This window comes from Typopeltis vanoorti, chromosome 16 (genome assembly GCF_054136105.1).
Source record: "Typopeltis vanoorti isolate ZY-2024b chromosome 16, IOZ_Tvanoo_1.0, whole genome shotgun sequence".
NCBI lineage: Eukaryota > Metazoa > Arthropoda > Arachnida > Uropygi > Thelyphonidae > Typopeltis > Typopeltis vanoorti.
In genome coordinates, this window is record NC_143564.1 from 112,098,857 (window position 1) to 112,126,073 (window position 27,217).

At 37.3% G+C, this 27,217-nt stretch overlaps 1 protein-coding gene across 4 annotated transcripts in view; it reads left to right on the forward strand.

The window, feature by feature from the left end:
* The window catches only part of LOC150098266 (uncharacterized), an 86,054-nt gene that overhangs the window by 54,482 nt on the left and 4,355 nt on the right, over positions 1-27,217 (forward strand). For 3 of the 4 annotated variants that reach the window (XM_090406452.1, XM_090406455.1, XM_090406456.1), the window contains exons 5-6: positions 9,409-9,528; positions 17,060-17,145. In XM_090406452.1, coding sequence (XP_090262578.1) covers positions 9,409-9,528; positions 17,060-17,145 — 206 coding nt within the window. The remainder of the gene's footprint in view (positions 1-9,408; positions 9,529-17,059; positions 17,146-27,217) is intronic. The other variant, XM_090406453.1, reaches the window with a different exon arrangement.

The window sequence follows — 27,217 nt, forward strand, 5'->3', positions numbered from 1 at the left end:
TGTAGCAAAGTGTAAGGTTTTAAAATTTGGAGACCAAAAGATGGGATACAGAGTATAAGATGTGTGGATAGCTTAGAGGAGGTGGAGGAGATGAACAAATGAACGATTTAGGGATGATGGTAGATAGGGAGTTGGAATTTTGAGACATTTTTCTAAAATTGTGATCAGAACACAACGCATTATGACAATGATGCAGAAAACATTGCTTATAGAAATACGGATGTTATGATTCCATTGTAGGAGATTTTGATCAGACCACATATGTTTGGATTACTGTGCACAGATTTGGTCGCCTGGTGTTCAAAAGGATGATGAGCTATTGAAGAAGGGTTCAGAGACAATTACTCAGTCGGTATCAGGTCTCTGGAATGTGAAGTATGGGGGGGAACAGATTGAGAGAGGGAGAGAGAATGCAAATTACCGTCTGTAGTAGATAGGAGGAGGACATGATCGAGACATTTACATTGGTAACGGGTAATTACCAGATTAAGGAGGATGAGATTTTTCGTGGAATGGCTGGAGATAGGGAGAGAACAAGAAACCATCCCTTCAAATTTTATCTGCTCCCATCGCTAGTTTAATTTTATTTTATTTTCTGCTCTTATTTATTTTTATTTTTTTAATTCTTGTTTATATTCTTTCTATCATCACTTGTAACTTTTCCCAAAGCTTCACTGCCATTCCTTTTTTTATCTCATAAATAACAGACAACATTTTATAGAATGTGTATACCGTATTTCATAACAAAAAATTATTCTCCACGCTGATTTCGATCATTATTGAGGTATCGAGCAGAGAATTATCACGATAGCAGAACTCATCTTTGTTATACCATTTTCTTATTAGGCTCAGTGGTCTGTCGCTACCAAGTAACATGGTTTGATATGTAATTAATGCCATAATCGTACGGATTTTAGATAGTATTAACTATGTCGATTAGTCTGTTATGCTGCAGTTCTATTTATGTCTGTTTTCTCGCCAGTTCAACTTTTTTGAATGAAGAAAAAAAAATCTGAGTTTCCTGAATGAAACATCCGACATTTCCGTTTGAGATCAGCTAAACTAACTGATTCAAAATGCCTTTAAGAAGGATTTTCTCGTGAGATTCAAACTATAACCAGATGTGGTTTGAATCTTACTCACCGAGCTAGACTTCGTATGGTAAAATCATAGGGAGAAATCATTCTCATATACAAGAAACAAAATGATATATTGCGACATATGTGTTGTTAAGTATGATCAAGACTTCTCTGCAGGTCACATCGTTCCACCGACTTTAAGAAATATGGTATATAATATTCCTTTCTGACATTGTTTGAAGTCCTCTTAACGATCCAATTGAATCGGACTAAAATTAAGGGAAAGATATTGTAGGAGGAATCATTTCCTCCGCAGGCGCCTCTATAACTTCAATAACTAGAACTCTCTACAATTCTACTATTACAATTACAGCCCGGCCTGGTTCGCTAAGTAGTTATTGTATCCGCTTTCCACTCAAGAGGTCGCTGATTCGAATTCCGCCATGAGCATGGATGTTTGCGATTGCCTTTAGGTTGGAGATGAAATTCATTGCCTGGTGTGAATCCGCCGTCCCGCTTATTGGAGCCTCCAGTGGCTTGGAAAAAGTTTTCTTTATGGTCTCGAGAGCAGGGATTCCAGACTATGAGAAATAACATAAAATAAAAGCATTAAAATAGAGAAAAATCTTTGGCCCGCCCACTGTACAAATCTACTATAGGTTTACAAATAAACCTTTTGTAGGTGGAAACCAAAAAATTGCATCGTTGGACCATTTTCCACAAATCTGGAATGCAGTTTTTCTTACGCTGCTTAAGATCGTCTCTTAAAAACAGCCCAGTCAGACTAAAAGGAAGAGGAGGGGGAAGGAGAGACTGCAGAGAAGTCTCTTCCTCCGTAGAGGTTTCTATAACTCTCATTGTTCGACCAGATTTTCCCAAATATTGAATATAGTTGTTTTTCTTATGTTGTTAAGGTCTCTTGAGAAATTGAACTAAAGCGATTTGGGGGAGAGATGTCGCAGATTTCAGTCTCCATAAAAATGTACATGTTCGAATGTTGAACTGTTTTCAACCAACGTTTAAAGTAAAGTATATTTGTTTTTTAGGTTGTTTCTTAATTTGCCTTTTCTGCTCTTTCTGCCCTAGTGATTCCAATTGGAATCATTAACTTTCTTGGCTTTCATAGCCCATATTACGTGGCGAATGATTCCAATTCTGAAATGATTCATTTTCAATGAATCATTTCAGAATTCCTATCCTGAAATGTATTTTTCAGAAAAATACTTGATACTCTTGCTTTTTTAGGCCTAAAGACAAAATAAATAGACAGAATTTTTTTTTTTTTACTTGGAAAAAAAATTCAGATCAGAAAGGGTTAATGTTATCAGGGAAATTCAACCCACTCGGATCAACAAAAACGGGTGGCACGTAGTTAGGACGTACTCCTTTCGGAAACACCGCATAAGCATGTCTCTTCAATCGTTTTCGACAAATTTTGAAATATACTTGTTTCTTTTAAACTGCAGTGACCTTCGTACTTTCTCAGTACTTGCCTTACTTTTTCACATATGTTTTATGCATTTACTCATTTATTTTTAAATCAAATATTCACTTAATTGGAGAGTATGCCGTACTTGATAAAGCATTACATTCATATTTCATCCATATCTTGGTCTGTATGCATTCATGTATCCATTAACAGTATCATATATTTAGAAAGGCTTATGTGTTCGTCATACAAGTTGTTTAATTTTGAAGGTATATCAGAACACAGAATTATAAGTAAATAATTATTTATTGATTTATTGCTGATATTTCGGACTTATACAAGAAGGATGATTCGGAGACTGGAAAAATTGTTGCTGATTGAAGTGAAAGTGGATGAGCAGAATCAGGGAAACTAGAACTTTTAGGGAGGGTGGGGGTGCTGTTAAGTGGACATGCAGACATCAGTGAGGCAGTTGAGTGTAAGAATGTGTATAATATGCCTGAGTTAGGACGAAGGATAACAGACCAAAATGGGATAGTTAGCATAAGGCGACAGAATAGGGATGCGGCTAGGGGACTTCTGCACTTTATGTACACTGATGCCAGGAGTATTCGGAATATGAAGCAGGAATTTTTGGCCTTGGTTAGTTCTTCCTGGCCGCAGGTTATTGGCATTGGTTAGACATGACTAACAGAAGATGATATAGTTAGTGCGATAGAATATGAGGAGTATAATGTGCTCAGGAAAGACAGAGAGAAAAGAATAGGAGGGAGGAGGAGTGTTATTGGTGATAGCTGATGAACTGCAGCCAAAGAGAATAGAAGTTCAACTTCAGGATAGCGAAAACAGCACATTTGAGGCTATCTGGTGTGAGATTGTGGTCGGCAGAACAAAATTTACAGTTGGGTGCTGCTATAGACCAGGCGATGGAATAGATGATGGAGACAGTATGCATAGGAAAATAGACTCAATAAGTGGAGGACATGTAATTATTATGGGGGATTTCAACTATGGTAACATTGATTGGAGGGAGGAGAGGAGAAATGGGAGGAAGGAAATAAATTTTATGCAGTTACTAAGGGATAACTGCCTGAGACAGCATATAATGGAATATACTAGGGGTTCGAGAGTGCCTTACCTAGTAATTGCATCTAAGAAATTTACTATTATGAATATGACCATATTGCCACCAATTGGTGAAAGTGATCATAAGGTCACTTGACCTGGGAAGTGGCTAAATGTATGGAGTTTTCAATTAAGACAGGGTACATGTGGAACATCCGAGCTGGTAATGATGACAAGCTTAGGAGATTGCTTGGATCAGTGCCATGGCATGTTAAACTGCAAGGGATGAATATTGATAGTGCATGGGAAATGGCTAAGGAGCGTTTGAGAGAGGTAATGGCTGACTGCATACCTAGAGTCCGGAGAGTAAATCAAGTGGGAGTTAAATGGATGAATAACAGCTTGAGCTGCAAAAAAAAAGAAGAAGAAACAATTGGGGATAAAATTTAAGGAGAAAGGTGACCTGCAGGCACACAAACAGTACAAAGCACAGGCCAGAGCGGTAACTAGTGTGGTAAGAAAAGCAAAAGCAGATTATGAAAGGAAATTAGCAAAGCAAGCTAAAGTGAATCCCAAACAGTTCTTTCGATATGCTGCAAGTAAAAGAAAAATGTATACGGCAAAATGATTCTAAGGAATGCCGATGGCAGGGAGATAACTGAATCAGCTGAAATAGTAGAATTACTAAGAAAACACTTTGCAAGAGTATACCATTCAGGCTGTGATATTGCAGGAATGAGAGAACGAATGGCTGATACAGGAATTGAAGTGAATGAAATGGAGGTGAATAGTATATTACAGAACCTTAATGTAAATACATCTGTGCGATTGGATGGTAAACCAGCTCGAGTCTTACGTGAAGCGACAAAGAAATTATCAGTTCCCTTGACCATATTGTTTAATTTAAGTCTCAGCTCTGGGTTAGTCCCGAGGGGATGGAAAAAGGGGAAAATAGTTCCATTACATAAAGGTGGTTCAAAGACTGCTGTTGCAAATTACCGACCGATCAGCATATCAAGAATCATTGTCAAGGTTTTGGAGATATTAGTCAAGAGCAAAATACAGGAATGGATACATGAAAATGGGATACTGTATGGAGGACAGCATGGTTTTGTGAAGGGTAGATCATGCCTGAGTAAGTTGCTCACGTTTTATAATACAGTGACAGCTGAACTGGATAAGGGATTTACAGTGATACTGCTGGACTTTGCTAAGGACTAAGGCCTTTGACAGGATACCACATGGAATTTTAATCAGTAAACTGCAGCACATGGGGATGGATATAGGGTTGGTGAGATGGATAGGAGGGTGGTTGATGGAGAGATATCAGAGAGTAGTTTATTCAAGCGTGGAGTCCAAAGAGAAGGCCTGTTACTAGTGGTGTGTCGCAGGGTTCTGTTCTTGGACCACTGCTATTTAATTTGTTCATTAATGTTATAGGAAAGGATCTGAGAAGAACTGCTCATTCATTTGCTGATGATGCAAAGTTGGGTAGAGCAATAGTGAATGTACATGATGTCAAAATATGGCAAGATGATTTGGATAGATTAGCAGTCTGGGCTAATGAGAATGGATGTCATTTCAATGTAGCAAAGTGTAAGGTTATGCATTTTGCGATGAATATATTAGCAGCAATATATCATATTGGTAAAACTGTACTCCAGGAGGTTGACGAAGCCAGAGATTTGGGTGTGTTGGTGGATAGGGAGTTGAAGTTTAGTGGACACATAGCAAAAGTGGCTAAATCAGCTCATCAGATCACTTGGTTACTGAAGAATACTTTGACGTTCAGAGATAAGCAAGTTATTGTTCCTCTTTATCGAGCCATGATAAGACGCCATCTTGACTACTGTGCCCAGATCTGGGCACCTGAGTTTCTTCTTGATGGGGAGTAGGTAGACAGGATCCAGAAGCGAGTGACCAACATGATAGCTGGTCTATGGAATGAACCTTACGAGAACAGGTTGAAGATCTGTGAGTTACAGAAATTGGTTGATAAGCGGAAAAGGAGTGATATGATTGAGACATTCAAATTACTGAAGGGTTTTAGAAAGATTAATTCAAAGGAAAATTTTCAGAACAGGTCTGGTGATGGGAGAACTAGGGGCCCATCCATGGAAACCGAGCAAGAGTGCAGTTAGCAAGGGTGTTAGAACTAGGTTACTTGGAGAGTGGTGAATGAGTGGAATAAGCTGCCAGAGTTTGTTGTTGGTGCCATGACTGTAAGTGAATTCAAAGCAAAGTATGATAGATACTGTGCAAATGCCGAATAGTTGCTCTTGATATGATGTTTAGGGCTTCACTCGATAAGTCTAAGGACTCCTTGGAGGTGCCAGTAATAATAATAATAATAATAATAATAATTCACTGGTGTTATAACTAGCATCTTAAGAGCACAAAAACACAGTTTGTCACAGTACGCGAGACTATAACAAAATGGTGTAACAAAGGGACTAGTTTAAAATATTGTAGCAACAACACAAAGACTAAAGTCCTAATTAGGCGCCCTCTATCTTAAAAAAAAAACAGAGAGAAAGCAGGTACCTAGTTATGTCTTAAGATGACTGTCTCAGGTAAATTTATACAGCCATATTTGTTAGTCTGAGTATGTTTCAAGGCTTCTGATGCTTCTAAGAACAATCTCTCTGACTTGTAAAAGTTTCTGTGCAGTACTTTTCTTTTCTTCCAGTTGATCCTGTGTACAGGGGTATCCAAAGCATGGTCTACTAGGCCCGACTTGCCATAGCGATATTGCCGATGCATCTTTTATGTTCACTGATTCGGATGTCCACAGTTCTTCCTGTTTGACCGTAGTAAGCTTGATCACACGAGCAGGGTACTTCGTGGACTCCTGGATGTGATAAAGGAGGGATGTTGTCCTTGGGTGAACGGAGAGCTGCTAATTTGACACATGGTCTGAATACAGTGTGTAGTTGATGTTTATTGAGAATTCTAGATATCTTTTCCGATGTTCCTCTAATGTATGGGATGGTGACTGTTTTGTTGTAGTTCTCCGTGGCGGAGAGCGAGAGGGGGTTTCTTGGGAGCATTTAGTATTCTGTTTATCTTATAGGGATTATAGCCACTGGCCAAGAAGGTGTGGCGTAAGTGAGCCAGTTCAGAAGCAAGAGCATTGTCATTGGAACAGATTGCTCTCGCTGTGGGTTAGCGTTTTTAAGATACCATATTGTTGAGAAGGGGCGATGGTGTGATTGTTTGTGTAAATATCTCCCTGTATGTGTGAGTTTTCTAAAAACTGAGAATGATAAGGAACCATCTGGAAGACGTGTGATTAGAGTATTCGGGAAGAGCAGACAGTTATTAGCTTCCAGTTCCATTCTAAAGTGGATTTTTGGGTGTTGGCTATTTAAATGCGCTAAGAATGTATCCAATGTAACCAAATAGCAAGCATATCATCAACATAGCGTAGCCAAAGCTTGGTTTGAGAGTGGCTCTATTGATAGCTAGTTTTTCCAGATTTTTGTTTAAGATAGAGGGCGCCTAATTAGGACTTTAGTCTTTGTGTTGTTGCTGCAATTTTTTAAACTAGCCCCTTTGTTACATCATGTTGTAGTCTCGCGTACTGTGACAAAGTGTGTTTTTGTGCTCTGAAGATGCTGGTTATAACAGCAGCGAAATATCAGCAATAAGTCAATAAATAATTATATACTTATAATTCTGTGTTCTGATATATACCGTCAAAATTAAACAACAGCATCCTATATTGTTATGAATCTGATTTAGTTTAACTTTGTTGGAAGTTTTTTTTTTTCCCCTTGGTTAGACTATAATAAATTTAGTTTAATCCTTTATCCAAGTGAAAGCAAACAAAGTTTGCGCCTGAAGTATCTTCAGGACTGAGGCAACTCATGGTAAATGTGTCCCAAGCTCTCATCACTACTTGTCTTAGTATCTCCCATATTGGCTCCCACTGACGAGACCTCAATAAAGGTCGAAACCGGTCTGGGTAGTTGCCCTTCCCTTAATGCATAGCATTATACATGTCCACAAGGAGATGTGCTTTGCATTATGGGAGATACTAAGACAAGGAGTGATGACAGCTTGGTCCACCTTTACCATGAGTTGCCTCAGTCCTGAAGATACTTCAGGCGCAAACTTTGTTTGCTTACACTTGGATAAAGGATCAAACTAAATTTATTGTAGTTTAACTTTATTTTTTATCGTTTACAGCTTGGTTTTCTCTATGACAGATCACATACCATATTGAATTTTTATATTTTCTGAGAACCAGTAATTTTTCTACTGAGTCACAGACCACGCTTTTGAACACGCTGCTCTAGTGTAAGTAGAGAAAAAAAGTCTGAAGCGCTTCTACGACTGACAATTTGCATATTAAGAGCAAGATTTTCCTACAAAAGTTGCCTCCGTTATACAAAATCCCTGAGCTAGATACGTTTATGACTTTACATTTTGATAGCCATTTTGATAGACTTTTCATCTGAAGTTGAGTTATGCGGGGATTTCCTCCCGAAAACTAGATTTTTCAGCACACAGAACAGGCGAACCAGCCAGAAGAATACACTGGGCAATAGCCCTATCAGAGCATTGCTTAGGTTTCCACGATGCTAAGTTTACTGGCAATGTCAATGTCAGACCATTGAGCCTAACACTCACTGTGAAACTGGGATTTTTGGTCTAGCTTCTTACTGAAGAGACTTTAATGAATGTCAAGACTGGGTTGAGGAGTGACCCTTTCCATAATGCACAATATGCACATATTAGGAATTGTGCTCTGTATTATGAGATGCCCGAGGCGAGTTTCTTTCATTGTATGCTAGTGCTTAGGTGTGAATATGCTTTATTTGCAAACTTTTATTGTTTGCTTGAACTAGGATGAAATTAATACAAGAATATGACTTTTTGTCAAGAATATATATTATCTAGCGCAATGCTTAGTGGGAACTTGCGACAAACGCTAATGCTCTGTGACTAGCTTATTTGAAATGATACGAAATTAATATACTTGGTCACGGCTTAAGGTATAAAAGTTCAATGATATCGACTGGTTGGCTCAATGAAGTTGGCGATGGAATATTGCAATGGAAAGAAGCATCTGAAGAGACGGAGAAATATATCAGTGATGATGAGTAACAACTGATGGGTGTAATAAATGTGTTATTAATTTTCCTACATGGTTGGCCTAGTGTTTAGCGTATTCGCTCTCCAGTCAACAGGATGTGGATTTGAATCCCACATTGCGGAAGAATGTTTGTGATTGTCTTGAGGTAGTACATGAATCTCATCACCCGTGTGAGACTACCGTCCTGCTTATGATGCCTGAAGTGGTTTGAAAATATTAATGCTTTGGTGAAGAGTAGGGTTTTCGGAATCGTTTAAAAATTAATAAAAATATATAAAATTAATTAAAATAGAAAAAGTCCTTATCCTACCCACACAACACTACCTACCCATTATAGATTTATCACTATGAAAGGTGATAAATCTATAATGGGTAGGATCCACATTAAAAAAAAAAAAATCTGGCTAATGTACTGTATTGCAATTTTACTTTGTTTGGTTTTTCTACCAGAAATGACCCCATCGAAAACAAAAGTGACATGACATGACCTGGCAAATATTAATGTGTGTGTACTTTTTTGTGGGGATTAGTAAAAAGAAAGGGCATCCCTTGAGACACCAGTTATACTATAGCTTCGTTAATATTTTCTTTCCTGACTGATATCTTTATTTACTTTCCTTTTTCTTTATACATGAATGTAGTATCTTTTAAGCAACTGGGTTCGATTATTTATTATTGTCTTATTTTATTCTGTATAGGGTTTGTACCGAATTTTTAACTTTCTTCATTTCTAGATTAGGAACGAAGATGCATTTGAAATCTCTTGTACAGGGCGTCTCTACAGCATTACCAAAGACAGGACACGAGGACCGCGGGGACGACGACTGCCACAGCGGAAAACCATGTTACCGCGAGTAAGAATTGTCGCACCCATTTTCTTACAATCAATATCACACATATGTACTGATTTTATGTATTTTTTCTCCTGTGTTGACTATCTATTATTTTATGGGGAAAATATTTTTTGTCCATAAATTTCAATTACTATATCTTACGTTTTTATTTTTTTTAAAAAACACCTTCAACATTTAACTCACAGGTTGCTTTTGTGTGTTATGATTAAAGTTTAAGGAAGAGTTAAACTGATGAAAAGTTAATGAATATGATTTAGAAAAAAAATAAAAAATAAAAATACAAGTTACTCAATAATGATCGGAAACAATTATAAAAAGATGATGTGCTTTTCTAATAATACTTTCGCATATGAATGACTCATGTCACTAATCCATTCAATATCGCCAAGTTATCATTATCACTTGGTAATGACCCCATCGAAAACAAAAGTGATATGACCTGGCAAGTATTAATAGACATCCTAAACAGTAAATTTCATTGAATCATCCGGCCAAAGTGAAATTAATTATAATTTCTAAATGACGTTTTTCTAATTATTGCAGCGTAAATGTACTCCGGGGGCTCTTACTATAGCGGGAGATGAATAATAATATGCACCAACAAAAAAACGAATCACTCATGCATTAAGCAATGTCACTTTGGTTTTCGGCATGATTATATCTCTTCTGCCTAAGCAACTAAGATCGCGAATCCAGTTTATTATGCTTATTAAATGCGTGTGTTCTGTGACCAGTAGTCTATTTTGCTGGATGAAAAAAAAAAAAAATCGAGTGTCCTGGAACGGTGATCTGCACGCTCACTTGAGACTAGCTAACTCGCCTTCAGATTCCTCGTTTCCTAGATGGGATTGCAACACTCCTCTTCCCATACGAATGACATGTTTCATGTTTCGGCGGAGATAATACCAGCTACTCCGTTATATACCTCTTTCCCCCTACTTTTGTACATAGATAACTTTACAGCATGAAAATCTGCAAGTGGAAGTACTATAAACAATAAACTCAGTCGCTTCCTCACCACCTGTGGTAGGACTGTCCTTTTTTTTGCTTAATGCCTTCATCATTGTTCATTAATATTGTATAAGTCTGATGGTTCTTTAAGACTTGTTTTCTTTCTATTCTTTCTTTCTTTCTTCTTTCTTTTTTTTTATTATTTCATAAACATTTAAGATGATTAAAAGCATTCACCGGGCTAGAACTGGGCATTTAAAAATGGGGGAATCGAGCACTGAATGCCGAAAGAAAAACGAGTCATTTACAATAATAATAATAATAATAATAATAATAATACTAATAATAATAATAATAGATATGTACTCTCCGCGTGGCCATTTCCAATGAACAAAATATTACTGTCAGCTTATAGCGTTGTTAGTAGACGCATAAACAAATATTTGAAATAATAATAATAAAATAAAAGTATTTACTTCAATTCAGAATGAATTCGGCTCAGGACTGAGAAAGTACATCCAATTATGAATGTTTCAGGAACTGGGTTCTTTGTAGGAAAGAAGGATTATCTTAATTTTATTGAAATTACGACCGAAGCAATTAAGGCTATGAAGACAGTGTATTATCTGTTATTTACGTGTGTTCTTCAGCCAGTTTGTTTCCGAAAAACCAAAATTCTAGTTATTCAAGAGGAAAATCCCAGATACCTTTGTATAAAAGAAAAGAATGAAAACATTTATAATATGCAATGTCCATCCAACACAGCGAACAGTTTAAAGAATTTTACTGTACAGATAATCAGTGGCGGCTCGTGGCTTGAAATCGTGGAGGTGTTGCAACTTTCGAAATATACATACACACGGTAAGTACAGGGTATACGTGTTTGGATAAAATATCAAAATTATGGTAAAAATTTAAAAAAAATTAAACATGAAAAAATATTGTTTATTATCGATAAAATTATATATAATTTTGGTATAATTCAAAATTACTTAAAAATAAAATATATTTTTAAGTATAAAAAACTTTGCTGCTTTAAAGATACTTGTGACATAAGACTGAATGATATATGCACGTAAACACAAGAAAGATATTTAATTAACCAAATATTTCGGTCTGGAAATAGCAGACCATCCTCAGTGGTATTACAAGAACAGTTTTAGAAAATACAAGCTAGAATACTAACAATAGATCGTTAAAAATTGAACACGCCGCGTGATGTTATATCACTAAGTAAGAAACGGAATATTTTGAAGTAGAGACATGATTGAAAAAAAAAAAATAATGAGTAATCTTGATTAAACTTTCCCAGATTTTTGATATAAATATACAGTCATAAAGATTCAGGTTGGGACGATAGAGCAAGGCCTTCATGCTTTCCTTGAACAAACGTTCAAACCTATAACGGGATCTATGCATCTATGGGTCCATCACTACTGTTGCTTTTCCCTTGTCAGCTTTGGTGATAATGAGGTGATTATTTTTTCTCACTTTCTCTTTTGCTTCGAGATCGCTCCGCATATCAAGAAATTGATTATGATCCAACCAACAGACAACTAAAGAAATTAAATTCTCTCTTAGATGAAGTCATCAGTTTAGATAAAGAAACAATTGAAAGGCTTAAAACTCATTTCGCAAGACCTCCAAGATTTTATGGTCTTCCAAAAATCCATAAGATGGACTATCCTCTTCTTCCAATAGTAGATTGTATTGATTCTCCTACTTACCGTATAGCCAAATATCTAGCTAAATTATTGAAATCTTATATTGGCAACTCTAATTCTTTTTTAAAAAACTCCTCAGATTTCTTAGAAAAATGTCTCATTACAACCTACAGATCTTATGGTTAGCTTTGATATAGAATCTTTATATACCAATGTACCTCTCAAGGATACTTTAAAATTACTTGCTGACATCTTTCCTAAAGACATTATAAAACTATTCGATTTCGTAATACATTCTGGATATTTCGTATGTCAAAATAAATTTTACAGCCAAGTAGAAGGAACGACTATGGGAAGTCCTCTTTCTCCTGCTTTAGCCAACTTTTATTTAGAACATTTAGAAAAAGTCCTCTTCTCATCTATTTTCCCTCAACCATCCTTTTGGGTAAGATATATAGATGACATCTTTACTATTTGACCACACAGCAAAAACTCTTTACCTTCTTTTTTAAACAGTATCAATTCCTTGCATCATAGTATAAAGTTTACTATGGAAATAGAAGAAAACAACCAGTTATCTTTTTTAGACGTTCTCCTTATCTGATCACCTTCAAATATTCTTACAACTACAGTATACAGAAAACCAACGTTCACAGGTCGTTATATTCTTAAAGAATCAGCCCATCATCCATGTCAAAAAACAGGAATTATAAAATGCCTCATCAGAAGAGCCAAAACTAATTGTTCTACTTTTGATTATCTACAGAAAGAACTTTCTACTATCCAACAACACATGAAACTCAATGGCGTTTCTGAAAAAAGTACTCAACATCTTCTCAATTCTTATAATCCTCCACAAAACAACAAAGTTTCAATACTTCGAGTGCCTATTCCTTATATCTCCGGTATTTCAGAACCTATCGCAAGAATTAATAGCTGATTTAACAGCTACGTATTCACCTATTAACAAATTCTCTTCTCATTTTCCTTCTCCTAAAGACAAACGCTCAACTTTATCTCTTCGTGGAGTTTATCAAATTCCTTGCAACTGTGATCTCTCCTATTTTGGACAGACTGGACGTTCTCTTGAAAAAAGAATCCAAGGACATCAATCCTCCATTCTTCACAACAAACCTGAAAAGTCTGGATTGGCTCAACACGGGATTTGAACTGACCACAGCATCTTTTGGTCTAGGACTCGCCTCTTGCATAGATTCCGTTATAGGTTTGAACGTTTGTTCAAGGAAAGCGTGGAGGCCTTGCTCCATCGTCCCAACCTGAATCTTAATGACTGTATATATATATATATATATATATATATATATATATATATATATATATATCAAAAATCTGGGAAAGTCTAATCAAGATTACTCATTAATTTTTTTTTCCAATCATGTCTCTACTTCAAAATATTCCATTTCTTACTTAGTGATATAACATCACGCGGCGTGTTCTATTTTTAACGATCTATTGTTAGTATTCTAGCTTGTATTTTTTAAAACTGTTCTTGTAATACCACTGAGGATGGTCTGCTATTTCCAGACCGAAATATTTGGTTAATTAAATATCTTTCTTGTGTTTACGTGCATATATCATTCATAAAAAACTTATTGTTTAATACTGACCATATACAAATATTTTAACATTCTTTGTCTACCAGTTTCGCTAGCAAACTGTCTAGCTTTTTCAAGGCGTTGACGGAAAAGTATGAAAAATACTAGTAAATGCAAATTGAAAGGAACATAAAAACGTTGTAAACACTCTAGTAGCGTGTTCTAGGTTGCACTCGCGTGACAGAGACTGAGTTGACTTATTATTCTTAATAATTATCACGCATGCGTGTTTGTTGTAAACGCATAATGTGATTACTAGCTAGCTGTAGTTCAGATGGATTTAGAGAGAGGATGAGGTTTTTCCATGAACTGTTAGGAATAGTACCCTGGTTTCTGTTGAGGTTTCCGCCAGTTTTTAACATTACTGCGGCTTCCTTGAATAAACGATGTCTATAATCGTCGTCTAAATATGGCATGGAGCTATTTTGCCACTCTATCGTGTGGTTAGACGGAATGACAGAAATGATGTGCTAAGCTGGTAGAAATACTTCTGTTGTGGTTTACATCACCAACGTGCTCTCTCTGTCTGATCTCCAAACTTCGTGAAGTTTGTCCGATGTAGGCGAGACCACTGGAGCAAGGAATGTAATATACTCCTGGATATTTGTAGAATGGCACCTTGTCTTTTTGAGATCTTAAAAAATGTTTGATGCTGGTGGTTGGTTTGAAGATCACTCTGATGTTGTGGGCTTCTAGTATTCTGGCTATTTGATAAGAAATTGACTTGATGAAGGGAATCACTACAGAAGAAATGTGCTGGGAGTTTGGTTCTTCCTGTCTGGGGTTTCCACCGTATAGATATTTTTTGATGATGTTTGGAGGGTATCCATTTTGTGATAATGTTTTGGCTATTAGTGAGATTTCAGTCTGTGTATCATCCTCTTATGATATAAACTTACGTGTTCTATTTTTCAACATATGGATAATGCTTAGTTTGTGCTTCTTGTGACGGTTAGAAGTATAATGAAGGTATCTTCCAGTGTCTGTCAGCTTTCTGTAAATAGATAAATTGACACTATTTGATTGTCTTTTTTATCAAGATGTCTAGAAAATACAGGTGGTTGTTGTTTTCAACTTCCAGAGTGAATTTTATCTTGTTATGTATGGAATTGATTTTATTCACAAACGATTTTAGGTTTTCTAAGCTATCTTGCCATATAAAAAAAATATCGTCAACATATCTCCACCATATAGATGGCCTAGGGGAGATTGTTGAGAGAATTTCTTTTTCAAATTTTTCCATGAAAAGGTCTGCACAAGATGGTGATAGCGGAATTCCCATTGCTAAGCCTTCTAATTGTTAGTATATGGTGTTATTGACCTTGAAGAAATTAGACTGAAGGCAGTGTTTAAACATCTGTGTGATGTCTAGAGGAAAGAGGTCTTGAATGATGTTTATTACCTCTTCTACTGGTACATTGGTGAAGAGGGACACAATATCCAGACTGGCTAGTATGTCTGTTGGTTCAATCTTAATGGCTTGGAGTTTATTTATTATCACGCAGTACAAAATGCTGACTCTTGATATAGGATTCTGTTGATCTTATTTTGTTATTTAATAAGTTTACAAGATGCTTAGCCAAAAGGTAAGTTGGGGATGATCTCCCATCAACGATTGGACGGAGAGGTATATCCTTTTTATGTATTTTAGGTGTCCCATATAGTCTGGGAGTAATGGGATGTGAGGATTTTATTCTTCTCTTCACCTCTTCTGGCCAAATGTTGCAATTACGGATTAGTTGCTTTGTTTCATTGTGATGTTTTATGGTGGGATCTTTGTCTAGGATCTTATAGGTAGAGTTCGCTGAAAGTAATACGTTTAACTTATCATAATACTCTTTAGAGTTAAGGATGAACTGTTGAATTTCCCTTATCAGCCTTGGTAATGATGATATCTTTGTTTTTCTTTAAGTTAAGGATTGCCTTTCTATCGTAAGGAGACATGTTGAGAATAAGTTGTTTAGCTTTTTGTTTAATTTGAAAATATATTCTTCTTTTGTTTCATGAAAAAATATTGCTTATTATCGATAAAATTATACAGTTTAGTATAATTCAAAATTACTTAAAAATAAAATCCATGATCATAACCCCAACAATGTTCTAAAATAAAAACTATAAACAAATGTTATGTCTTTAATTGTAATGTCCAAATATTTAAAGCGACGGAGTAAACATGATAAGCACTACGAACACTCTACTATTGGCGCAAACTGCATATAAACAACAGTGGAACTGCGCGACGGACAGTGCCGCATTACGCTAATAGCGCGTATCTCACTATGACGTGCATATGCATGCGCGCGTAGCAGATACTAGGAATATGACACTATGGTAAACACAGTGCTGCTAGCGTCCTTCGCCCTCCTCAGTGCTACAAGATGGATTTTTATTATTTTTTATACAAAATAATAGAATTCTATAGGATTGTTGATGATAAAATTAAATATTACAAGCAAACATAAATAAATTAATAAATAAATCGAGAAAAGTCGGGGGTGCTGCAGTTCCGTAGTGCCTATGCACGAGCCGCCCCTGCAGATAATAAACCTTCTGTTATTATCGTGAGATGTATTATATTACAGTAGCTTAAATATCCGAAATTGTAATCAACATAGAAATGTTATGTTTCCGAAACCGAAGCAGCTTTTTTTCTCACTGCGTATCCACTTTAGAGTTGTGGGGTTTTATACATTTCACATCATAATATCCTAAGCGATAAATTATTATTACCACACTTTGTGATTTATTGCTAATATTGTCTCTTTAATGGACAATATCGCGTTTCCATTGAAGTGCACTAAAACGAACAGCCTAATAATTTATACTAGTAGAGGAATGCAATAATCACTTTTTTTACTTCACGCACTTTCTCTTAACTTAGGAAATTACTACAGTATGACTAGTCTCTAAGCACTGTCGCCTCCCTGTAAGCACTTATGGGCCTATGAATACTTTCTTTCATCAGGCGCTCGAAAATTTTGCTGGAATCTCCCCCGCCCCCAACCTTAACTCATTGCCTTCTCCCTTCATGGCTAAAGTTTCGCCAGTAAAGCGATAGCACGTGGTTGTTCAAAGGATAGAAAGCTACTTCGAATTGGCAAAATGCTTTCATGTATATTAAGATGTACATTCTTTAGAAATTGAAATCATTCTGCTTAGAAACATAATACATCCAGTCTGTATAAGTAAACCGATTTCAAAATAAAGCTAAGACCTTCTTTGTTCAAATTCTAATCAGTAAATCATAATAAAATAGTATAAATGAATATATAGTAATACAGTAATTTCAATTTATTTCAGATATTAGATCAAAGGGGAGATGGAGACGTTCGACCGCGATCTACTAGTTTGTCAGCCTTACAATGCGTAGACGAAGATGATGAGGAGTAAGTAATGAATCTTTCCATATATCAAAACGAAGTTCTCATCGTCTAAACCAGGGCTGTCCAACCTTAGGTAATCCGAGGGCCACATAACAGTGCGTATCTAGAAATTTGGCGACAGCAGCGACACAGCCTCGATATCTGAACAAACGAACATCACTGAAGCACGCACTTGCGTTCCCCTTGAGCGCGGGTTGGAACAAAACAGTGTAAGAACGCTTCTTTGACACATCTAATATTTGAAAAACACGTGGGTATATAGCGATGTAAAATTACCAAGTAAAATTACCAACATCGAGATTATCGATTAGTGGCAAAATTAAAATATCTAATACGCATTCGATTCAAATTGTTATTTTATTTTTTCTCTCGTGAAAATCAAAACCCACAGGCGGCCGCATCCGGCCCGCTGGCAGTACTTTGGACACCCCTGGTCTAAACTATCATTATTTTGTTAATGCAAACATCTACATACGAAATGGTCACGGCTTACAAGAATATAATAATTATAAACATGTATAATTATTATAATAATAAAATGTATGTTATAAATATAACAATTATATTATAAAAATGGCATGACTATTTTTGGTGTCTTGCAGTTAGATTAGGAGGTTAATGCTTTAAACTAGAAACGTGCCATTCGCAATGTCTAGGCTAAATTCGTTGATTTGTACTCCTTCTCGTGTGCATGTAAATGGATAACAAATTCAGAAATAACAGGTATGAAAATGAGTAGCAAGCTAAATCTCAATTAATAGCTTGCATGAAATCATTCACTAATTATGTGTCCGAGAAATCAATATCACATCATCGCAGCGAGAGTACTTTCTTGGGTGTTCTGCTTCGTCTTTTTTTTTTAAGTAACGACTCGCAGGTACATCAGCTTTATTAACATTTTTTTCTTCAGTTTTATTCTTGATTTTGGTTTTTAAATGTTAGCTGTTAAATTTTTAATGTGTTTACATAAATGCTCAATAGTATAACTACAACAGTAACGAAATAATTAGTTCGCAGAGAACTAGTCAATTATACGCTGTCTACCAACAATTGTCCCGACACCCCTGTTATTTGAAGTTATCGAATATTCCAGGTTTTCTAATAACATAAAAACCGGTGCAAAGATTAGTATAGTCCGACCATATAAGCGAGAGTTGTCGTTGGCAGACTGCCAAGTTCAGGTTGAAGGGACGAAAGAAATAAGGCGATGTACGAATTGGTCACCAACACGCGAAATCACGTGCTTTTTACGTAACATTTTCCAAGTATCATACAAGCAAACTAGTTGCCACTTTAAAAACTACAATGATCATAAAAGAGAAGTTAATTTTCCGACGTGTAATAATAAACACTCATCCCACAATACAGATTGATTACCCTATTATCGGAATGGATTCTCCTTCTTTTGACATGCGCAGAAGTGTCGAAGGGTTTCGTATCTGTGGGCGTCACTTAGGAAGCATGATTTCATCGTAGCAGTTGAATACAGAGAGTATTGTAACGTTTTTTTTTTTATTTTATATTTATTTATGTTTGTTTATGTACATAACGTTCCTTTTATCCAGTCTATTTCCCCTCTTACATTGGTTTTTCCGTGTCTGCTAGAGCTTGTGTAAATGCCTATATGCTCTAAATTCCAACTCACGTATAATAGTATTATTTGAATTCGGTCGTTCGTAATCCACTTAGCTTACCCCCCCCACACACACACACCCCTTTTCAATGTCGTAAAGCATACTCTCACGTGTGCTGGTACCGTAGACTGAGGAAAAACCTTTGTTTGGAGCAAAATCCTCCATCTAGGTTGCTATAATTCAAGTGTATTAATCCTTAAAAATTTATTTTTGTTAACGACTACACCATTAAGGATTGTGTAAAGCAGCGTTCTTCAACCTTTTTACACCTGCGAACCTGGGAAAATAGGAGAAATATTTCGCGGACCGGCTGACGGCTAAGACAGAAACATAAACCAATGTATATAGTATTTTATTTATTAAATTTAATTTTATAAAATTACAATTTTTAGCTAGTGCGACACCTGCTGCTGCTTAGAGGTTAGAAAATTTGATCTACGTGGCTGGAGCGTTGTTTCTGAGAGACGAAGCGCTGCAATTACATCGATTCGATTTCTCTGTTTGGTTTTTATTACTGACATGGCTGAAAAAGTCTTTTCACACAAATAGGAAGTAGAAAAAACGACCAACAATTTGATAGCTTTATAACTCAGAGATGGATATTCTTTTTCGAGTGATATCCAAAATCGAGACAACGATTGCATTTTATGTCTGGACACCAGAGTGACATCAGAAGACAACTCGATCAGCTTTTGTTTTTCGCGAGGATCAAGTCTGCATGATTTTATATCTTCCAAGAAGAGATTATTAATCCAGAGGTTACCTTTACAAGGATCCTCATTTTCAGGGAGATAATTATTAAAGTTTTCAGCTATTGCCTTTAAATGTTGACTATGACTTTCTTGTTGACATCAGCAGCAATCAAAAATTATCCCAAAAGTGGAAACATTTCTATCCTCTTGTACGCGACTGTTCCAAAGGGCCAGCTTCTTTTTGAACGCATCCATTTTATTTCTCAGTGTAAAAATATTTGTACAAGAACCCTGAAGAGAAATATTAAGTTCGTTAAGAAGGCTAAATATGTCCGCCATATACGCAAGCTTAGCCGTCCATTTCTCATTCAACAAAGGCTCTACTAGATCAGATTTTCGCTCTCGCAGAAACTGCTTTTCTTCTTCCCTCAGTTCGAAAAGGCGTGCAAGAACCCTTTCCCTCGATAACCACCTCACTTCTGCATGGAGAAGGAGATGTTGGTGGTGTGAGTCCATACTCTCACACAGTGTCGTGAACAGCTTGGAGTTCATAGCTCGACTACAAATTTTATTAATGATCTTCGCCGCGTCATTCATCACAATATTTAGTTCAGTAGAAAGCTTCTTTGCAGCTAGGTGCTCCTGGTGGATCATACAGTGAGTGGACAAAATTTCTGGGTGCGCGACTTCCTTTATTTTCGCACTACTCCTGAGCGACGTCCAGTCATGCTCGCAGCACCGTCGGTACACACTCCGACGCATTTGCTCCAGTCTAAGCCCTGCGTTTGAAAATACCCGTCAAGAACATTAAATATCTCTGAACTAGTGGTCCGTCCAGGTAAGTCAAGGCAACAAAGAAGTTCTTCCCTTAAGTCTTCATCTTCACTATACCTTACGAAGCAAAGTAGGATAGCATGGTTACTCACGTCCGTTGATTCATCAAGTTGAATCACGAAACATCTCGATTTCTTTATCCCCTCTACAACTTGTTTTTCAATATCGGTGGCCATATCAATAATTCTCCTCTGAATGGTGGTTTCCGAAAGCGATATAGCCTCCAGTATCTTAGTGGCTTGAGGACCCAAAATTTCTCGCGACATCCAAGATGCAAGGCTTTACTAACCCCTCACCAATAGTAAACGGTTTTTTCGTTTTAGCTATTCGAAGAGCAACTAAATAAGACGCTCGAAGCAGCGACTTATCACTAGTCGTCATCATTTTCATTTCACTTTTCTGATTTTTCATCTGGTCACGTAATCTTTGTAAAAGGCTAGTGGCTCATCAATAAAATCTCTATGCTTCGAATGCAAATGACGAGCAAGTTTGGAAGGTTTCATAGCATCATTTGACAGAATTTTGGAACATACTACACACAAATGCCGTGGTGATAGTTCACTGCCAGGGGCTACAATGAAACCAAGCTTTAAATAGTCCTTGTCGAAACGCCTAACAGAGTTTCCTCTTCTTTTTTTTTTGGTTTGTATTGCACATTCTGAAGTATCAACATATTTCTTTGTTTCTTCTAAACTTGAAGCATTAGTATTTGGCATACTTTCAGTACCACCACTACTTTTCTCCTGAATATTGTCCTTGCCTCTACTAAAGAAGGTTAAAAGGTTTTGCCGTTTAACTTTTTTTGTCTCCATTTTGTAGGGTTTCAAATTTTACGAAAGAAATAATTTGTTTTCCGAAATACCACAACACAATATTAGAAAACAATACGGATGAGCGCGATAAAATAAGAATTTTTGCGACGTGTCGTCGACAGGCATGACACAATACTGGCATTCGAACGGCCGCGCACTTCGCCTATACTTCGGGCGCTACATTGTCGCGTGCAGAGTCCCGCTCGCCCTTCAACAATGTAGCGCCAGAATCATGTAGCCACTACATGATTGGGGGAAAATTTTTGGCAGACCGGTGCTGGTCCACGGACCACAGATTGAAGAACAGGGGTGTAAAGGATTTTTTTTTTCTTACATGAGAAAATCATGTAAGAAAATTCATTAATGTATGAAATTTAGCATACATTAATTTAGCTAAGCACGTATAATAACCTTTAAATCATTTTTATCTCAAGTAACTCCGAATTACTCAGTGGTGGCAGTTACTTCACTTTGGTCACACAGGTCCGAATAATTTCTTGTGAGACAGTGCATTGGCTAACAAAGATCAGGCAAGCGATTAACAAAACCAAACATATTTATTTCAACTATGGCAATTAATATACAAAAGGAATGGGACATACCACGTGCCTGCTTCTCCACATATTCAGTAAGCCAACTCACTTAAAGCACTACACAGAGAATTCTTTTCACTCAACTTATTAGACACGTGGATGGAATTTAGCATACATAACCTTACTCTCAATCCTATTAACATAAGGCAAAATTATACACAACACGTTCTAAGCATTAGGTAACACAAGCAATATTCAAGTTTACAGTATTCTTTTTATTCTTTTGTGCACATTCAGACTAATGTTTGGCTTTCTGACCTCTTCAACACATTACACCATTAATTAAACAGAAGTAACATCGATCATCCACACACACACACACACACACACACACACACACACACACACACACACACACACACACACACACACACACACACACACACACACACACACACACACACACACACACACACACACACACACACACACACACACACACACACACACACAATCTTGGACATTAACAGAGAACAATCTATTTACTAGCTCACAATATCTTGTAAAGTCCTGGGTCCTGAAGGGGTAAGGGTGAATTCTGCTGGTTCCTTTTTCATTCTTGCGCGACGGCTGTGATCGGGCACTATCCGACGGTTGTCGTCTTGCAAATTCCTTCCTTGGAAAAGTAATGTATTTCTTCGGCGATGTTAGGAACTGCTTCGGCTGCAAGAAATCAGCATTCACGTGGATCGGTACATTCATCGAAGAATATCTCGGAAGGATATCTTGAAATACGGCTTCTCCTGACACTGGGGATATCTGCCAGCGAACTCCCCATTGTTGTCACCACTCTCGTGGCTTTGTTTTAATTTATACTTGTTTTTCCTTATGTAGATCAAATTTGCTTTTACCCTAATTACTCTCAAGATCTAAACTTAAATTTTTCCTTCAGTACACGATATAGAAAGACTATCTATATATCTGGCCGATTTCTAGATTAATCACGTGTATCAATTACTCGGACAAAGGGTTTACCTTTTGTTAGGGACAAAATCCTTTGTGATTACTGTTTGAGATTGTCTCCCGATCAGATACTGGCAAATTTATTTGTTACACTGCGCCAGCCAATATCTTAGGTTGGAAGGAATTCTTAACTACGGAAACTCTCTCAGATAACATACAGAGATGAAGAATCTAACACTTATTGTTAGTACTGAAATTCTCAATAACAACGTTTAATATCGTTTGCAATCGTGGCTTTTAAACATCTATTCTACTCCGCTTAGGTTCCGTTTTTATGAGTGGTAATTTGAATTCATTCTCAGGCTAATGTCAGGTCCAAAACAGAAAGCACATTTATTGAGATCTTAAGGTTATATATTTGCATTCATGCACTCAGTCAATTTTATGTTATTCTAAAGTAAAGAACTAGTTAAACCAACCAAAACACAAATGGATACAATCAATAGCTCCTTCTATAAGATTAAGCATTAAACTACACATTATACAAGTCTTAAATTTCATCCATTCAGTTCTCTTCTAAATTACGTTAGTTATTCATATAAAATACCTGTCACAAATCATCTATAAACTTTCTCTAACAAAATTCTTAGTGGGTTAAGCCATTGCTATTATCGATAATCACCTAAGAGTTCTATACTACATTGTCCTTGCTCACTAACTGTATAACATTTCTTCATTCTAAGTGGGAAAGGAATAACAAAATTCTGCACGTTACCAGCTCTTGGGAAGATCAACAGATCCGTCACTTAATTCACATTTTCGTCTTACACAGCCCAATCCTTGTTCTTTGAATTGGGGTCAGAACATCTCTGCTTGGCCTTTATCCACGTGGTTACTCATAGAGGTTATCCTACTTGGCTTTACCGAACGTCTGGCGCTATGCCCACATCTGGGCTCTAATGCCGCCTGTCCTCGTCAGAGCTGCTGGTTCAGCTATTCCGTCCCGAGGAGATAGCTAGTCAGGGCGCTGGAACTGCGCGTGCCAACATCTAACATCTCAGGGCGATCCGGAATCCATCAGGAGGCGAGAGAGAGGCCCAATGTCCAACCACGTAAAACACCCGGAAAGGGTCAGGAGAAAAAACCAAAAAGCATTGAGAGAGGGGAGCAAACCCCTTTTATTCTTCATCCTTGGTGCCCTCTTTACTGCCACGTTCTTCCGCACGGCACTCATCTCCTTTGCCCGCGAGATGATCGGGTATACCGCGTCTCCTTGTGTATCGTCTTCCGGGAAAACGAGCTAGCGCCGCTTTCTGTGTAAATGCGTATGCCCCAAGCCAAACGGTTCGTTCGCGAACTTTGGACTTTTGTTTACATCTTGATAAACATTTCATTTTACATAGAATAACCTTTTATAGTTACATTTTACAAACTGGAAATCTTTACTTAGATTTGAATAAACAAGTTTTCTTTTATAATTCTACATTTAAAGGTATTTATAGCCCTATTTACAATCCTTTTGTTTGCTTAAGTACAAGTTTCTCCTTGTTGATATGTTAGACTTGTTAAATCTTGAATGAATTAATTTTTCAATAAATTCTCCCATTCAAGATCTAACACCATGATCTCCTGGATGACTCGCTCGCCAGACTCCGACTCTTCTCCTCCTTGAAAAAAGAGCCAGATCTCTCCCCCCAATCTCTTTCCAAACTTCCCGGATTTTCCGGAAGTGCCCTGACGTCACCCACGCTTACTTTAGGTCCTAGTGGCAAAACTCCTATAATTCAGTGACCTTTGAGATTATTGTTGAACTTCAATTTACTAGAATAATCCTGTCTGATCTTTTAGTTACATCTACTTGTGGTTCTACATTCAGTTATTCTCACAATATATTACAAAATTTATTGCATTAAAGCATGCTATATAGGGTTTAAAAACGTCCTCGCCTAATCCCTATATGAAAAAAAAGGCATTAGCTGATTTTCTTTAAAGCATGCTATATACACTTCTAATTATAAGTATTTTATGGCCCATATAAAATCAATATGAGTGAAAATTTTTGAAATATTTCACCATATGAGATTTTACAGTATGACAACACGACAAGAACTCAATAATTTCTAGGTGTCATCATGGGCTGTCACATTGGTGCCATGTCCATACGTGCCATTACCGCTGAACTGGAGCATCCAAAATGAACGGTTAATGATGTGATCAACAAATGGAGACGTTCTGACATCATGCAAGAATGCACCGAGGGCGGCAGCCGAAAATGACTGACAGGGACTGGAGGGTGTTAAAACGGGTGGCACGCAAAAGCGGACTACAGTCGGCACAGACCATCTGTGATGAGTTCCAGAGTGCCAGTACCACCATGGTGAGCAGTAATACTGTACAAAAAGAACCCCATTTACTGGGTTTCCACGGAAGAGCAGCGGAATACCAGCCGAACATCACAACACCAAACAAAGCGGCTCGTCTGGCCTGGTGCAAAGCGCATGTGAACTGGACAATTGACCAATGGAAAACGGTACTCTGTACCGATGAATCAAGGTTCACCTGTTTCCAGTCTGATGGCAAGGTGTGGGTGTGGAGGCAGCCTGGTGAATGCTTGTTACCACAGCGTGTTGTACTCACAGTAAAGTTCGGTGGTGGAGAAGTAATGGTGTGGAATGCATTCAGCTGGTTTGGAGTGCGACCACTAGTCGTTGTCCGTGGTTCCATGAAGACAACTCAGTACCTTGATATTCTGGATAATCAGGTGCTGCCTACACTGTGGATTTTTCATGCAACGGACCCGTGTTACTATCAAGACAACAATGGCTCATGCCACAAAGCTGCAGCTGTTATGGAATGGTATGAAGAGATAGGTGTTTAAACGACTGCCCAGATCTTCACAGAATCCAGAACTCAACTTCATAGAACATCTATGGGACGAATTGGAGCAGCAATTGAGATCCAGAGCAGGACTTTCTCAATCTGTCACTGAACTCAGTGCTGCTTTGATGGCGGAATGGAGACAAATTCCACCTGTCTGTCGCACATTGGTGGAAAGCCTCCCTCGAAGGGTGCAGGAGGTGATCAAAGCCAAAGGTGGACATACCCGATATTTCGGTTCACCTGCTAGTATCAATTGTAAATTTCTAAAATGTCCAGACCTTATTGTGTAGTAGTGTTGTTTATGACAGACTTCGTGCGTGTGTGTGTAACACTTCTGTTGTTGTTGTTGTTGTTTGCCCCTCGACAATTCATATTTACTCACCTCTTTTTAGTATAAAAATATCGATATCTGGTAATCGAAGTTGGCCGGCTGTGGCTTAAACACACCAAAGTCATCCCAATAGTCATCGGTGCACTTGGTGCAATTTCAAAGAAGCTATCCAACTATATGTGATTGGTAGTAGAGGGTCGGTAGAGTAGTGGAGACGGAGTGTTGTATAGGTGTCCTCCGCGATGAGTCTTCGGACTCCTTGGAGGTGTCACGAATAATAATAATAATAATAATAATAATACATAGCGATTAAACATCAACTAAGTGACTCCATATGATCTACAAAAAAAAAACAGCATTACTTGGAACAGTCCATATTTTACGGCGCTACCTGACAGACTATTCTTAGATATCGGGCAGAATCTGAATTGTTCTGTATCACCAGTCAAATTATTGTTTAAATGATATCTTGTTTTGACTGTGTATCAATTATGTGAATAAAGTAATAACAGTAATAACAGTCACATTGTGTTCCATACTTTCCATGGCTTCCGCGATGAAAATAGTTGGTATTCAAAAACAAAAGGATATTTTTTTAGAAGCCGAGACGCTACTTTCGCTTAAGACGTTACCTCTCCTATGTCCAACTATTGTCTCTGTACAGATTCCAAATCCGCCAATTTCAGAACAACTCCCTCACATTTCGGGTGGTTCACCTAAAACCACCCAAAATAATAGAGCAGAACACTATGGTATTGGGGAAGTTGCCAAGGGAGCCGATGTTAAAAGGGCGCTAGTATATTTTACCAATTCTCGACATTGTCACACTGAAAAAGGCGCGCAACTACGAGTTTGCCAAGGAGGCCAAAAACGTAGCTATTCTTCTGATAATCTCTCTAAAATTGACGCTGTTCGGAAGAGGGTAGTTCGGCTAATTGAAAACCCTACGTCACTGCCTCTCCAACCAATGTATTACCGATTGTCAATTTCTGCATCGTTTTTTTTTTTTAAATTTATTTTTATTTTTATTTTTAGACAGTATTTCCATGGATGTTGTTCAGCAGAACCAACTTCATTATACTTCCCATAAACTTGCAATAACGCGAGCATCAGCTGCTCATAATCTTTTATGAAATGAGGTTTGGATTTAATATCCACTTAATTTATATACTTTTACAGTTGAATTTCTGACTCACCAAAAATGCTAATCTCGTTCAGCTTTCTTTCCAACTGCTTTTATCTGTTAATTCTTCATTGCTTCGTTAAAATGAATAAAAGACAGGGAACTTACATAAAATTATTACTTCATTACTAGAATTTAGTAGAAGAATAAGATAAGAAAGAACATTACCGGAAGATTAAACACGCATTTCGGTTACTAATGTTTCTACAGTTA